This window comes from Falco naumanni, chromosome 2 (assembly GCF_017639655.2).
Source record: "Falco naumanni isolate bFalNau1 chromosome 2, bFalNau1.pat, whole genome shotgun sequence".
Classification (NCBI taxonomy): domain Eukaryota; kingdom Metazoa; phylum Chordata; class Aves; order Falconiformes; family Falconidae; genus Falco; species Falco naumanni.
In genome coordinates, this window is record NC_054055.1 from 45254425 (window position 1) to 45271165 (window position 16741).

Here is a 16741-nt window from a genome sequence, read left to right on the forward strand (position 1 = left end):
ATTGAGACTTCATACTACAGGTTTGTTGACCATGTCTACGATAAACAGAATAAAGGAATTCTTAATGACATGATCCAAGAAAGGTCCTCACCTAGTGATAATCAGTTTATTGCCTCTGCAGCTCACTTGATGTTACTCTCGGTTTAAGTAACTGGAAAGCTGTATATCAGCTTCTGCAAAGTAGTGATCTGAAATTACTACATTTAGTGTCCAATCTAAATTTTGGAATTCACTTTGCAGAGATCTTGAACAGTGCCAGAACTGGTGGATAGATAGTCTGTTGCATCTAGGAGGCTATTATGGTCTTTGGGTGACTTAAAAAGCAAATACTGAGTCAGTACACAGTAAAAGTGATATACTAAATAAAGACGTTTACTAAGCTAATAAATTTGGCTTGCTGCTGAATGATGAGCCTTCATCATGACGTTGTATTTGTGCTTTTTGTATGCCTCAATCGAAACATTTTTACCAAAAGCAAGTTTACATCTCACTCTGTATAGATCAAACGGAACAATGAGGAAATCCTTCAGCTTGATAGAGGTTTCCATTCAGGGATAAATAATAAATGCCCAACTGCAATGTGTCAGATTTATCACTTAAAAGAATGACACAGAAATACTTAAGTAAATCTTGTACATTAAGGCAGAAAGAAATCAAAGTTGCTTACAAAAATTAATGTTTTTGCTCATGGACAATGCTTATTCTATATACATGTCTGTGTATTAGTAAAGCAGATCCATTAAATGTATTCAGTGCTTAATTGACTACAGTTTAATGACAACCTCTTTTAGATTTATAGAATCAAACAGGCAGCAAAACACCAACATGGAGAGGGAAGGGATAGCCTTTTTTTCGTAACAGCAGCATGTTTTTAGCTGGTAAAGTTAGCAAGTTAACAGATGAATTAACTGTAGTCAATTAAGCTTAAATAAATAAAGCTTACAACACCTCACTTGTCCTTTCCCACTGAAGTACTTTAATTCTTATCAGTGAGAACAATGAGGAACTTCACAATGTGATGACAGCATCCTTTGGAAGTTTTTAGGGTATCAAAACCAGGATTCCAAACAAGATCAGTTGCATTAATTTTCTTCTGTAATGGCAGCCTCAAGGTTTTATACTGCAAGGTTTTTAAACCATCCTAGACATTAGTACTCCATGTTTTGGTATTACCTGTTGGTCATGTAAAGACTCTATTGTCTTCCTGAAAGACATCTTTTTTTAATAGCTTGTATTTTAGAAAAAATAATGTCTTTTTTAATTGCTTCTCAATTTATTGAAGATAGTTTTTTCAAGAAGATGATTGCCTTTTTTTTTTCTTCTCTAAAATAAACTTGGGATTTCACTGTGGACTAGAATAGGTATTTCATGAAGGAACTAGTATATTTAAACAATATTTAAGGATGTGCATTAATTTTAAGAAGTGCAGTGTTATTGTCCCTCATTTCACTTTTAAAACCATGGTCAGTAAGGTAAGCAAGATTCAATTTACAAGCTGAAAATTCCATTGTAACAGTATGCTGTTTTAAAAAAGTAATTTTGGTTAATAAGATGAACAAACAGATGTTTTTTTCTACACTCATTTTTTTCATCAGTGGAAGCTGTTACATTAAAACTTTTGAAAATGGAGATTAGAGAAGTGTAAAGAGCGAAGTTTTGTCTGTATTCTGTATTTTAATAAATTTGAACCACTACATTATAAGTTCTTTGCATATTTCACAGAGTGTAAAAGGCTGAAGTAAAACTGCAATAAAAATGTAATGGAATTATATGGGATATAATTATAATATAAAAACAAATAAACATGATAAAAAAATAAAAATATAATGGAAAAGAAAGAAGGAAGAAGAGTCTCATGTTTTGAAAATCGTGAATAGGAGAAAAATCTGGTCTTAGGGAAGTCTGGAAATGTTATTTAAATAAGCTAATTCTATAGGAAGCGGTGGTGTCTTTTCCCCTGCTTGTTTGGAACAACACAAAATAGGACAACTGGCTCCTGAGTCTGATTTTGCAAATGCGGATTGTTTATCTATCGAGAAATTGTATAAACTAATCAGCTTAATCATTTTCCATTGAATTCTTTCCATTAGATCTGTTTCTATCTAAACTTTAAACAATTCTTTATTTTGTAAAGAATCTAGTTGGTATTCTTGACTTATATGTACTCCAGCTGCTGAAACTGCTAAATCTTGATGTGTGATCTTAATTCTGTACATATTTTGGTGAATGATCTTGTTATATTGCTCAAGATGCAAGACATATCATGCAGGCTTTTTAAATCTAATCGTCCTCATTTGTTCAGGGAGTATGGCTAGCAAAGTTTATTTTCTACTCATGGGTATGACATTTTATACTACTCTTGTAAACATTCTGTGTATTTCATTGTTCATAATTGATGATAATTGATCAGAGGAAAGGGAACTTTTCTTCCATTATTACTGTGGTTTTATTTAGATTCAATTTACAAGCTGAAAATTCCATTTTAACAGTATGCTGTTTTAAAAAAGTAATTTTGGTTAATAAGATGAACAAACAGATGTTTTTTCTACACTCATTTTTTTCATCAGTGGAAGCTGTTACATTAAAACTCTTGAAAATGGAGATTAGAGAAGTGTAGAGAGCAGTAGCATGATATAAATAATTAGAACGGAAAAGTGAGAGGATGATGTACTAGATCGTGATTTGAGGGTGTTTTCGTTTTTTTGTGAAATAACAGGTTTGGGGCTTATATTATGCAATTGTTAATTATAGATAATATCCAATAATCAAAATTAAGTAATCATTCTTTATAAATTATAAAATTTGTAATAGTAATACTTCCTTTTTTTGGCAGCTTGACAGAGCAAATTCTTTGTTGGGTCAAGTACAACAACCATACAAATACCTGATTGAAACTGTGCAACAGAGAGATTCTCAAATAAGTCTACAGAAAGAACGTATTATGCAACTTGAAAAAGATGTCAGGTAATTAAAATCACTGTTTCTTTATTTTAAATAGAAAATAAAATCACCTATGTGTTTATCATTGGAAAACAATTATATTGTTGGCCATGAAGTAGGACATGTTGACACTCCATCATTGACTAAGTCCAGTCTTTATGGTCAAACTCTAGCATTTCTCTCATACTGTCAGAAAAAGAGCTTTAGGTTTGGAAAAGCAGCAATGACAGTCAGGTTTAAAGTGAATTTGGAGCTGAGCTCTCATGAAGTAGAGGAAAGTTCAGAAGAGTAAAAGGAAAAAATGACCCACCAAATGTACAAAAGTAAAACTAAAGAAATAAAGTCAGAGAAAAATAATAGACTAGTCCACCAGCAAAGGGTATTTCAGGCATAACTCAAGCATACTTCCTCTAGTGGGGAGACTGATTTGGTGTTACATCCAGCTGTCAGAACTCTTTGACCACTGAGCAACTTCCCACCATCACATAGCTTTATGAATTATGTTCAACATCTGGTTCCCAAGTAAGCTGTTATAAAATCATCTGCCTCTTGATTTTTCAAGGAAGTCAATACCTGTGTCCCACTGCACTACAGAAGAGTTAGCATTTTAGCTATTAGATATTTATGTGGTATCTCTGTTTAGGAAATGCATATGGTAACAATTATGAAGCATTGATGTGATTGATTGTATTATGAAGCAATTACATGAAAAATACAGGTTTTTTTCCCCCCAACAAATCTGCTGAAGCAATGAAAATAGAAAAAGTAGGACTCACCATAGCTAAAGGACTCACCATAAGACTATAGTCTTACATATGTATCTATTCAGAGTGTTTTGATGGTTTGGGATAGTATTTGTTATGCCTTGAGGAACACCTAAAAATCTTTATTATCCAAGTAAGTGTATACATAAGTCAATACATTTATAAATATACTGAAATATTTATTCATACTTCCGGACAAGACTAGACTTAACTTTGATTTGGTAAGAATAGATCTTTTTTTATTCCTGAATCAAGTGTTTTTACTGTTTTTCTAGACTTTATTTAATAGAAGAAAAACTTCAAAGGTAAATTATATTTGTCCAGGAGATGAAAAATCACAGTGTTCTCTATATATAGGATCTTACTTTCCAATTGTGAAAAAAATCATGAAAGAATTGGAACTAGCAAATCAAATTCTTGAATTATAGTAACATGAAAATGTCTGTCATTGTTCACATAGTAGTACAAATGTCTCTCAAAATCTAGGAAATAAAGGGGTTGAATAGGTGAGGTCATTTCTGAAAGTGTATGTTTTATGCTTTTAAAATATATAAGAAATTAAATGCATAATTAGCATTGGTTCTCATGGGGTTTTATGGTCCATTACAAATACTCTGTATGCACAGATGTTCTTCCTAAATTTAGCCTACAAATTCAGGCACCTAAATAAGGAACTTAAGTCAGGTTTCCTTAGTAGTTCATGGAGGAAGCAGCATCTCTGAAAAGCAATTCAGATTTTGGATGGAGTGAGTCATTTGCTAGAGATGCCTGTTACTCTCAATTAACTATAAAGGGAATTTTTGGCATTTTAAAGTGCCTGAGGTTAAGGAAGAAAATGGTTCTGCACCACAGTGCAAGCATTCATGGTAAACATACCAGCAGTACTCTGCTGCCATGAGCTGGGTTGTGCTCACCACTAGGCTGTGTTTCTGTAAATGAAAGTGTGGTCTGACAAAGAAATATTTTTATCCTTAATGGTTTTGTAGCAAAAAAGTTACACTTACTTTGCACATCAAGTATTTTCGTAAGTTTTTTCCTGTAGCTTCAAATATTCCTTGTAAACTAAAAATAATTCTTATTCCCTTATCACAAGTTTGTCTCAACTTTGCCATAGTTTCTTAGGCCAGTGAAATTCTTGGAAACAGCCCAGTGTCTTAGGTCTTTTGGTACATATCAGTAGTCCCTAATTTTGCTATTCATAACTCCACATTTAAAACAAATGTCCTAAATTGTTAGCTGATATTCCCTGGAGCACAGGAGAAATTATAATCTGGTATAAAATTTATAATGTTGATCCTTTGCTTCCCTGTAAATGTGAGGAAGGTTAGAGGAAGGGATTTCTAACCACTCCAGTCATCTTTTGACATTAGGATAGCCTTTTGGAATTTCCTGATGACACTTTTTAATTAAAGTTTCCTTTAGGTGATTTCAGATTACCTTGCAGACCAGTCTAGCTCCCAACTATTCCAGAACTGAATAGAATGAGATTTAAGAAAATCAATGATCATTCCTACCAAATATATGCCAAGTGAAGCTCTGCTGGATCAAAAGATTTACACTGCTATTAAACAGCATTTTGCTGGTTTGTGTGTGGAATATTTTTGAGAGGATGAGTTCAGAGAATTAATGCTCCTCAAGGAGGGCTGTAAATTGTGCAAATAATGTTAGTGCTATTAGAAAAGTAATAGTGAAAACATTAACATGGTTTATGAAGCCTAGTTTCTCTGTATCTTAGAGCTAAGGGGAAAAAAAAGTATTTTTAAAGCCTTTTCAAAAGTAAATGGTTGTTTCAACCATTACTTATAATTAATAAATATTGCAGTTCTGCAGCAGCTTCTTTAAGTTAAGGTTTAATTTACGCTATAGTTACACAAAGCAGATTATTATTTAAAAAAAAAATTACATACAATATGTGCATTAGTTTTATTTCTAAAAAGCAATTTCACAAGTACCAGCTAACAAAAATAATGTTCAAATCATTGTTTTCAAACAGACTCTTAAAAATACAATCATTTTTGCAATTTTTTTAAAGTCTTGTATTTGAGTACCATATTGTAGGCAAATTAACATAACTTTGATATGCTTACACCCTGACAATCAAGACTGAATACTTGTTTTAACCTCAGAGCTGCCCTATGCTTGATCATGGTTTTCATTCCTTCCTGGAGGAGTGTTCTTTTGGTGTTGTGTTTTTATCTCACCTGCTCATCAAGAGAGATGGTTCTGCATTATGTAAATTGTAGATTCCCTAAGTAGAGCAGTCACATCTGTGTTTATCAGTGCCAGTGTTCTCTTATCAAGTCTCATGTAACTTGAGTGTGGAGGGATCAGCAAGGACTAATTTGCAAGTGAATTTTTTTTTAGACTCAATCCACAATTTGCTTCTGTGCACAGTGATGATGGCCAATAATCTTTTTAGAACATATTCCTTAGGCTGGGTAGGTTCCAGCAGGTTTCCCAGGATGATGAGTCAGTACTTTCTTGCAACTTTATAAATGTTTTGCAGCAACCTGCAGGGCTTTGTATTCCTTGTCTGTTGAGAAGGCTGTTGGTTGCTACTGGATGTGGTTTTGATTCTGTGATGAAACAGACAGTCTTGATTGAAATCAGCACAAGGCAACTATAAGGAAGGCTATCTATGACAGCAATCTCCTTGTGAATGTTCTTGTGCCAGATTTGTACTGATTTTTCACAGAATGGCCTAAAGTGACTTAAAATGTGGTCCCTTGACAGGCAGTAGATCTGTTCAGGTTTCTGCAGACTGCATCATGCTGTGAAAGCATCATTTCTGACAGCAGTTATTTCCACAAGAGGAGTGGGACAGATTCAGGCAGATCATTTTGATATGAGAAATCCTGCAGACCCATCTACGTTTCCTTTCAATGCGGTCTTCAGAGTTCCCTTTAACCAGAGCATCTTACATGCCTTTATCCTTAAGTGTCATACCTCTAGAGCTAAGGCTGACTTTCAGACCCTCGATATCAAAATGTCCTCCTCACTTGGAAAGACTATTCAAAGAGTGCTCAAGGTTGCTTGTGTCAATAGCTGTCAAACTGAAACACAGAATCACAGAATGGTTTGGGTTGGAAGGGAATTTTAAAGATCATGTAGTTCCAACCACCCTGCCATGAGTAAGGACATCTTCCACTAGATTAGGTTGCTCAAAGCCTTGTTCAGCCTCTCCTTTAAAGGAGAGCAATAGTCAAATAGGTACCAGACTGAATCAAGGCCTTAAAGTAGTATATTCTACCAGAGCTGGAGGTACTTTGTTGAGTTGCTCAGAAGTGTGTCCGTTGTGGACATCTTTCAGACAGCTGTATGGATCTTTAGCTGTATCTTCACTAAAAACTGCAAGAGCTATTGTGGCTGAGGTAAATGCTTAGCTGAGCAGCTGTCATTGCTGTTAACTATTTGCATGAACAATCTGGACACCTATCTCCAGGTTATTACAGATGTGTGACATTACTGCTTAGATTCAAGTGTGAAGGCACAAATGTATTACCACGTGAAGATAAAAGGAGAGGTTGTTTAGGAATAAGAGAAACTGTCAGATGCTGCCCACACATATATTCACTACCACTCTCTTTCTCATCCCCTTAGAATTCTCCCAGGCAGGCCATGGGCTGTGCTGGCACTTGGCCATGGAGAGAACCAAGATGGCCCTGGGAGCAGAGCACTTCATGTGCTTGTGCACTGAGCCATGCAGCTGCAGATACACTTCAGATATAAAACCTCTGGTCTTGAGTGACAGAATCATCTGCAGGGTGAATTTATAGGTCTTCCACATATCTCAAAATACTCTGTTAAGTAACCTCTCATTTGTGTTAGTCCACATAGACTCTTGTTAATAAAAGTAAACAGCAGCGATTAATAAAAGCAGTGGTATACATGAAGATAACTCCTTCCTACTATAAAGAAATCTCTCTAGCATACAGTTCTTAACCAGAAATGAAAACATCACATTTAGCACCCCTTGTGAAAAGAAATAAATGCCTTGTGACTATGTCATGCTGTAGGAAAACAAACCTCAGAATTTCATTCTTATGTGTGTAGTGAAGTAATTGTAGTTTTAGTACATAATTTTCTGCTAAAAACATCTAGGTTTATAAATAACTGGAGACATTAAACAGGACTTTATTCATTAAAAGAGGGTGTTTATTTTGAATGCTGTTACTCAAATTTGTCAGTACCGATGGCTGGTTTTAAAAATGGTTCACTTACCCAAAAACACTCCTCAAAAGCCTGACTGTATGGCAAATCTAGAAGCAGTACAAGGATTTTGCTCACTAAGAAGCTATGTACTGAGATGTTTCTTACCTAAACTTTTTGGGTTCTCTAATGCCATCCAAACATTATAAAGCTCAACATACAGTGTTAGATGAGTTTTTCCCACCACAGAATGGTCAATGAGCTTTTTATGAGAACATTACCGTTATGTGAGATTTGCATCATCTAGTCCGACACTACTGCAGTTTACCTGGGAAATGCTCCAAACAAAATTCGTAGAACAATATTTCTTTTTTTCTAAAAATGAACATTTTCTGACCTGTATTACAACCATTTAAAAGTTGTTTGGGGTTTTTTTCAATTTGAAAAAGTAATTTTTTTCAGTTGGGACACTACACAGGTGAGGTTTTAAGCCATCTGAAGCACTCCAATTAAAATCATTAAGCAATACTCTCCTAAATGCCTTTAAAAACCTGATCTGTGGTTGTTTAGCCTCACAGTGAGAGATCACAAATTTTTCATGTATTGTCTCTCCTAAAGAACATTTATTTGCAGAAGTTTTTATAACTCCCTCTCTTAACTATATGACTAAAAAAGAAAGTTTGACTTAAGCTTTAAAAATTAACCGTCTGCTTGAGGTTTTCATCTGTAATTTGCAGAGAAGGGATAGCTGCACTATACGCCTATATTATGCATTCAGTTTTATGTAAAAAACTTTCACATGTGCTATTTCCATTTTCTTACAGTAATATATGTGTGTGAACATAAAATGCAAAAAAATAACTCAAGATTTTACTTCAGTTTTCAACTTAATCACACAAATAAGAAATTAACAGAAAGGCACAATCCTTATTTCTTACAGCATTTGGGGTACACAGTTCACTGAAGAAGAAACTTACTTTTTTTCAAATGGAATAGAAGTAGTAATAAAAACCAGTAATATATAAAACCATGTTTATCTAGTGTGTTGAGCGTAAGCATATTATGCAGACCATCTAATAACAGAAGCTTCTCAACAGGTTAGTAGCTAGTATATTTAGACCAGAGATTTAAAAGGTGGCTTAATTGCCAAGATTCAAAAGGCTTTAAAAGTCAGACTGTGAAATGTTAATCTCCATTCTGCAGAACAATCAAGTCACCTAAAAATGTCTTGCTTACAATATCCAAACTACCTTGGCTTTAGATCCTGAGTAAAGTGAAATGAAACAAGCCAGTGGTTGCTATGAGCAATGTGTATGTATATGACAAACATATTCCATGGTACGTCCTGGATTCATACCTGGTTAGGTTTTGAAAGCATGATGGAATTAAGCAGAATCTCCTCTCAGACATTTGGGTTTCTTCTGGAAACCCAGGCACACAGAAAAAGCAGGAGCTGCATTGCTTTTCAGTGAATTCTCCAACCCAGACTTCTGGGGCTATTGAATACATGATGTATCTCAAAGGGGACCTTCTCCACACTCAAGATGGAGCAGTCAGTGACCAGGAGTATGGAGCACAGCATGGTCTACACTTTTGTTTACACAACAGTGAAAACAGTCATTTATGCAGTTAAATAACTCCAGGGATATTAGATCATTTTGACGCAATCCATTTCTCTCAAGTGTTCACATGTTTTCACCCCAGAGCAAGTCATTGGAAGATTTCTTTTCATGTTTAGTGCTTTAGTACTTTAATACCTATCTGTATCATGAAAACTTAAAAGTATGGTTAATTAGAGATGGTCAAGAAGATCCTGTCTCTTCGGAGGAAAGTTACAACCCTTGAGCTCAGGTATGAGAAGCTGGCTTGTCTAGACTCATAGATTGTGGTTTCAGAACCATAGTAAGACAGTTAAATCACTCTGTCACCAAATGGAGCAGTCTCATCCTTACTTCAGCTGTGGGTTTCCACTGTACATGGTAAATCAAGTTGCTTTGGTGATCCACGTGAAAAATAACCTTTAAAAAGACTCTATAGCTTCTATACAGATCAGTGAAGTGTCCTATTTCTGTGGTCACAAATTTTCGAGTACCAACATAAATAGCAGGTTACCCATATGTGGTTAGGGAAGGATGATCTTTCAGCAACAGTTTTCACTTAGGTCAGCTGAAACAAAGTGTAAAGCTACACTGCCAGTTAAAACTGGATTAGGTTAAACTACTATTTGATGGAAGTGTAGGGTAGTTTAAAGCTAGAACCTCCTGACTGTTGTATCCAAGGTGCTTGTTCAGAACACTTTCATAACAGGAACTGAAATGGTCAGCCTTCTTCCCAAAATTGAACTTTTGAAGGTATTTCTGCTTTACTTGGTCATTAGGTATGAGTTTATTATTGTTGTGCCTGGTAACTGTGTTCTTGCTCTGTTACATATATGTATGTATGTCTCTTCTGCAGTATTCTTTCAAAGTATATGAATTATTTCCTTCTATCTGCAATGGTGAAAAAGCATAGTTATTGCAAATCTAATAAATCTGAAGTCTGCACATGCTTTGATAGTTCTATAGTCATATGATGACAGAAAACACATCAAGTTCTACTGAATGACGTAGCAATCTAATTCCTGTATTTGACCATAAACAAAGAAAATTTCAACTGCTCCACATAGATCAGTCGTGTCACATTGTTTCAGAAGGTATACCTAGAATAGGTTCTGTTCTGTAGATGAAATTGAACCTTGAGCGTGAATTTCTGGTTTAGTCATGAACACTGATGTTTATGCTTATCCATCACACTCTTTAAGGCATAAAGGAACTTTTATTATTGCTTCTCTAATAAGTTTGTGAGTCACTCTCTAAAACGATTGGTTTATGCTGTTAGGAAGTCCAGTAATCCAAGAAAAACTGACATATCAGTAAGTTGCAACACAGGAACCCAGGAAAAAAATAGTACAGCAATTGCATCATGAATAAAAATGTCACAGAAAATAAAACTCTTGAAAATTTTAAAATATCCTTGTAGTTTTTCATAAATGTTACTACTTTCCTTTTAAATAACTCTGACAACTAAGCAATTTGGCCAAAGCGTACATTTTTTTTCTTAGAATTAATGAATGCCTAAAGGAACTGACAGTCATAATTTACAGTACAGAGCTTGCAAGGAACTTCCAGAAAATCTCTGGGGCAAAGGATGATGTTGCTTATTTGAAACAAGTGGATGATATGCAGCCAATTAAAGAAAAGGCTGATTTATTTTGTTGATCATTTCTGGATTAAATACTGGGAATGTTAAATAATTTGTGTTTGTGACACATGTAATTGCTCCATTCCATTTATAAAGTTTTAATACATTTGCTTTTGAACTCCTGACCTGTATTCAGTATTACATTTTTGCAGTCCATATGCAGAATTGCATTTTTCATAGTTGTTGATTTATGTGATAGTTTATATTGTACAAACTATTTAGTTAAGTCATGATAATGGCTTGTATAACATTGGTCTTCCAAGAAAATCTCTGTGGCTGTTTTAACAAACTAGATTATATACTGGTATTATATATGCATTAGTCTGAAATTTATTGTTGGAAACTGATGTTGGGGCTAAATATGAAAATACATTTAATTATATTAGAATTGCTGCTTGGAATCAGAATGTGTATGCTAAACATTTCAAATGCTCATATTCTGTAACTAAGAAAACAAAGAACAATTAAATGATATTGTGCTAGAAAAGCATGTCTTCATGATAAAACAATTTTCATACCTGGTTCACAAAATAAACTTGATCCCATGCGTTATCCTGGAATATAAAAAAAAAAATGGCAAAAACACATTTACAATTTCTTCAGAAATTACATAGCTAAAAGGGAGAGGTGGTTCTTCCTTGTATTTGTTATTTTCAAAATTCTAAGTACAGTAGTATAAGAAGAGGTCATACAGAGTGAAGAGCATGTGCTGCTACTAGTGATGCGTACAACAAAGAAAGCCATGTTTTGATATACTAGGAGATATAAGGAACCGTACTTTGCTTATGAAATGAGCTCATTTTGCCTAGAAGAAACTGAGAGATAATAGTTAGAGGATTCTGATAACTTAAATTGTCCTTCAGAATAAAAAAAAACCCAACATATTTTATGAAGATTTTGAATAGTACTTCTGTTTGTCTACAATAAGATTTTGCATGCATCAGTTCATTCAGGCCCATTTATAAAAACCCCAATTCTTGAACATAATGAATGATCATTTGATAAAATTACTCAAGCAGATTTTCATTGCCAGTATTTAGCTTTATAAAATGCATGTTTCGGCCAACATACAAGATTAAAAGAGATTATCTGTTGCTATTACTGCATTTCCTATCCTCTTTCTGCCAGTCTTTTAAATAAAGAAAAGACAACTTTGCTGCGTGTCAAGAATCAAATGGCAGTGGATTTGGAGAGACTTCTAAATCACCGTGAGGTAATCTTCCCATTTTAGCATTACTGCCATAAGTGTGTTTTTTCTCTCCTCAGCCTTAAACCATGGGGGGAAAAAAATGGTTTACTTTGGTTTGATTTGTTGGGGTTTTTTTTTTTGGTCTGTGTCATTTTCAGAAACACAGGTGATCATATCAGGCACTGGGGAGGCTCTCAGTTGTACTTTCAGTTGCTAAATTCTCTCAGATGACTTGGTCTCACTGTTCTTTCTTTTCTTATGCATACAACAGACATGCCTTGCAAGTGTTTAGTCTTTGCCAGGCATTTAGCAAGTATTTAGATAAATGTGATCAGATTGATACATGCATAATCTGAAAGGCCTGCATGTGCCACAGTATGCCCCGGTATCTCTCCCTGCTTTTCCCAGTCATTGAGACCAAAAGCCTGAACAAAGCATTGCACAATTCATTTCCTGTACACACATCTGAGTTTCTTTTCAACTCCAAAACAGGATTTGGGGAGAGGAAACGAGGTAGTCACACAGGTTTCATCCAGACAAGAGTCAGGGTACTTCTTTATCTACTTATCTGGGTTTCATTCAAGCAAGGAGTTACAGTGTTACTGAAATACACTCTCAGATCTAAAAGCATGCAAAATCTTGCCATTTAGACATAAATGCTTTATATAAGGATTCCTAAAAGGCTTTTGTCAAGATTTCTCTAAACAATTTTAAGAGATTAACAAGTCAAGGAGTATGAGAGAAAAATCTTTCTGCAGATTAGATGTCTGAAACAAAAGATAGGAATAAACACAGTTTACTGAAGGAGTCCCATACACAAATGATCTGAAAAAGAGTGAATAGTAATATGGGAAGTTTTCTGAGGCTACAGAATACTGAAGATATAAAACCAAAAGCTAACCATGAGCAGCTGTTTAAATGATCTCCCAGAGCTGCTAAATGATTTTCAAGGATTTGCAGAGAAAATACAACATTAGTGAACAAAAATTATGCATATGAGGAAAAACAGCACAAGTTATATATATGCAGTAATGGGACCTAAATTCCCAGTTACCTGTGAAGAAAGATCATCACAGAGTCATTATATCAATACTTCTCTGAAAAATTCCTTTCAATTCTCCAGCTGGAAAGAGAGAAGATGGGGAGATTACTTTCAAGGAATCTACCACTGTCCTAAATTATCTTGTCTGAGATTGCATTATCACTCATTCTGATACCATTATTTCCATAGAAAACTGACTCTCCATGCACTTCTTGAAGTCCTCTCACTCCACCTCCAAAATTCTTCCCTTCCATCTCCTTTCCTTGCTGTTCTCCCAGATTCCCTTCTTAGATCAGTAAACCAAAATCCATGTCATGAATTTGTCCAAACCAGTTTCTCTCCGCTGACCAGTTACAAAACCGTTTTTTGTTGAATGAAACCAAAACAATTTCACTGACAGCTTAATCTACGTGAGCGTCAACTTCAGTGAAAACTTACTAATTCTGTTCCCTGAGTGCAGATCTCAAATGTGAAATTATCACCTTAAAAGTAAAAAGAAAACAAGTGTTTAACTTGTTTAGTTTCTGCGCTGAATCACACTGCGTATTTGTCTGATGCAGTTTCCTCCTAGAATAGTTTTTGCATTTAGCTCTCTGAGTTGATTGTAGTGGTTATGAAGTTCCCTGCATAGAGATTAAAATAACCTAATTACAGAAGAGAGTAATTGAACATACTTCCCAAAACTGCAGGTGTCGTTGACCCGGCAGGAGCATCTGTAGGTACATCAGAAGTAATCATTTGATAGCTCTTATTTCTGATGTCTGTATCCACATCATATATTTAAATTCCAAATTCAAGGCTGAGACAAAGACGTATGTTCTGTTTGGATTATATTTGGGTTTGCTTTTTTCTTTTGGTTTTTGGTCATTTTTTTTGTTCATATGAAACCCACTGGTCTCCTATTAATTTAACATAAAATATTTAAAGTATTTCTAGATAATTTATAAGCCTTATCATTATATTAATGCATTATCATATCATTATATTAATTATATGAAAAATACTCTGAGGAAACATGACTTAATTGTATAAGTATATAGTGAATTTTCTGAATTTCCAATATGATAGGCCCTTGGCAGGCTAATTTCAAATTAATTTCTTTCAAAATTTCCTGTTCCTATTTCTTCTCTCCCAAGTAGTGCTGCTGCCAAATAGTTCTGCTCTCAAAGTAGTTACGCTTTGGGTGCCTAGTTTTAGTAGTGTCATATCAACCAGCATGCATTGCAGCTGATTAAAACCAGTAGAAAGTGATAAAGGTAAAATTTAACAATGTTTTATAAGAAAACTGTAAAATTTTCTGCTTCAAAGCAATGCGACGTTGTTTACATCCAAACAAGGTTAGCCCCTATGAGTACTCTCATGAACTCTTCCTGATGTGCAGCAGTTTGCTTCTTTGTGTCATTTCACCACTTAACATTTTCAAACTGTGGCAAAGGGTGCAAGCAAGGCTGAGTGAGGCAGGCTTTGTAAAAAAGAAAGCAAATACTTGAGTCTAAAAGAGACTTCATCTTGAATGTTCCTCTGGATGTTAAAAAATTGATCAAAAATTTCCAAAATTATTACCGTTTTGTCAAATTTCTTATTATATGTTAAAACTAGGCCGTATTAGTCACATTGTTTTACTTAACAGTGGTAACATTTTTTCAAGTCACCTATGCAGAAAAGGCTATAAATACTGAAAAAAAAACCAAAACAAAAAAACCAACCCACATTAGAAGTGGCATGTTTAGGGCAAGAAAATTACAAAATGCCAGTACAATGCACAAAAAAACCCTAAGAAACACAAAAATAAGCTGAAGTTGTTTTAGAAAATGTGTGAAAATAACAAGAAGCGTTTGGGGGGGGGGGGGCTATGTATGTATATGTTAAACTTCTGTCATTTCTGTTTATTCTTAATGTAGCCTTTTATTTTTTACTTTTAATGCAGTCTTCTTTCAATAGTTTTACAGTTTATGAATTTCTCTAAAAGGCAATTATCTCTTGTATTGAAGTCTTTGTATAGGATAGGACAATTTAGTTTGAGTTAGTCTTCAGTTACATTTTTTTGCTGTCTTAATAAAAAGGGGAAATATGCAGTAACATCACAGTTTCACAGTAACTATCCCTGCTAATAGAAAAAAACAATCCAAATTTTCTAATCTTGGGTTAATAAAGACTTAACTTCATTTAGACAAAGTATGTATTTTTAAATAAAGGTAACATGCTATCTGTAAACATAGATCTATGCAATTTGAAAAAATATGAATTATGGGATTATGTGTTCTGTACGTGCTATCCTGTAATATGATTACTATCAGTCTTGTTTAGTCATTGCACATACTAAACTGTCATGTCTTGTTAGGAATTACTTTGTTGCGCTCATGTTTGCAAGTAAAAACATTAGAATTCTGGAATAGATAAACCCAAGATATTCATAGTTCACATAAAATGAAGTTGAGGTATGTTCAAAATACAAGCAAAATGCCAAAACATTGTTAAGGCTGTCTTACAGTGACATGTTTCAATAAGTATAAAGTTTTGACTTAAGGTATTCCAGCCTGTGTGGTCTCAGACTGTATTAAATCTTTTTAATGAAATGTTAGAGTTTGAGGGGTTGGGGTTTTTTTTTGTTTTTATCACCTTGTAATATCAGATGGATTCATAATGCTTGCTTTGGAGGTAATTATGGCATTCTATACACTTTTTAAATAAAGAACTTATGCTCAAGCTTAATCTTACGTCCTTTTCACATATCTTAATTTTGGAAGAAAAAAACAATCTTGGAAGAATTTGTATAGGGCTCTTATGTGAGTTCTTTTATTACAGGAAAAAAATGACACTGGATATTCATGTAATAAAATAGTTCATTATTTCAAATTATGTAGACAGCTAATTTGATGATGATTATTTTATTTTGCTGTGGGAAATTAAAGTTAAAATTGGTCGTTTGACTATGCACATTCTTAAAAAGTTAGGTCCACCCATGAAAGAAAAATTGACGCTTTTTTTCCTAGGCTATATTCTTGGCCTAAATTCTTAATTGTTTCTTGGCCTGCTATTTCCTGGGGGTTTTTTTCTGAATTAATTAGTAAATGAATATAGAAAACTTTTTAATCTAGCTTCTCATTTAGATCATTGAGAATCAGCTGATGCAATAATATTTCTTATCTTCTTCATATGGATAAATTGAAACTTCAGTATTTGAGAGGGAATTCAATGGCATTATCGTGAATGATTCATACCCAGGATCATGCTAAGATTATATTCTTAGAGGTTCGTAATAAAGCTTTCACAGTGCTGCTGCCCACTTTGGTGTGTCAGAAGGAACTGGGGTACGCAATACTGTGATGCCGTTTGTAAACCCCTCAATGCACGATAGCGAGTACAGTTAGTACAGCCAAATTTTTGAGCTGATTTCAGACTGAGAAATTTTATATG

At 34.3% G+C, this 16741-nt stretch overlaps 1 protein-coding gene across 1 annotated transcript in view; it reads left to right on the top strand.

Annotated features, from left to right (window-relative positions):
- Positions 1-16741, top strand: part of PIBF1 (progesterone immunomodulatory binding factor 1) — a 121386-nt gene that overhangs the window by 86014 nt on the left and 18631 nt on the right. The window contains exons 15-16 of the mRNA XM_040584200.1: positions 2834-2964; positions 12222-12306. Coding sequence (XP_040440134.1) covers positions 2834-2964; positions 12222-12306 — 216 coding nt within the window. The remainder of the gene's footprint in view (positions 1-2833; positions 2965-12221; positions 12307-16741) is intronic.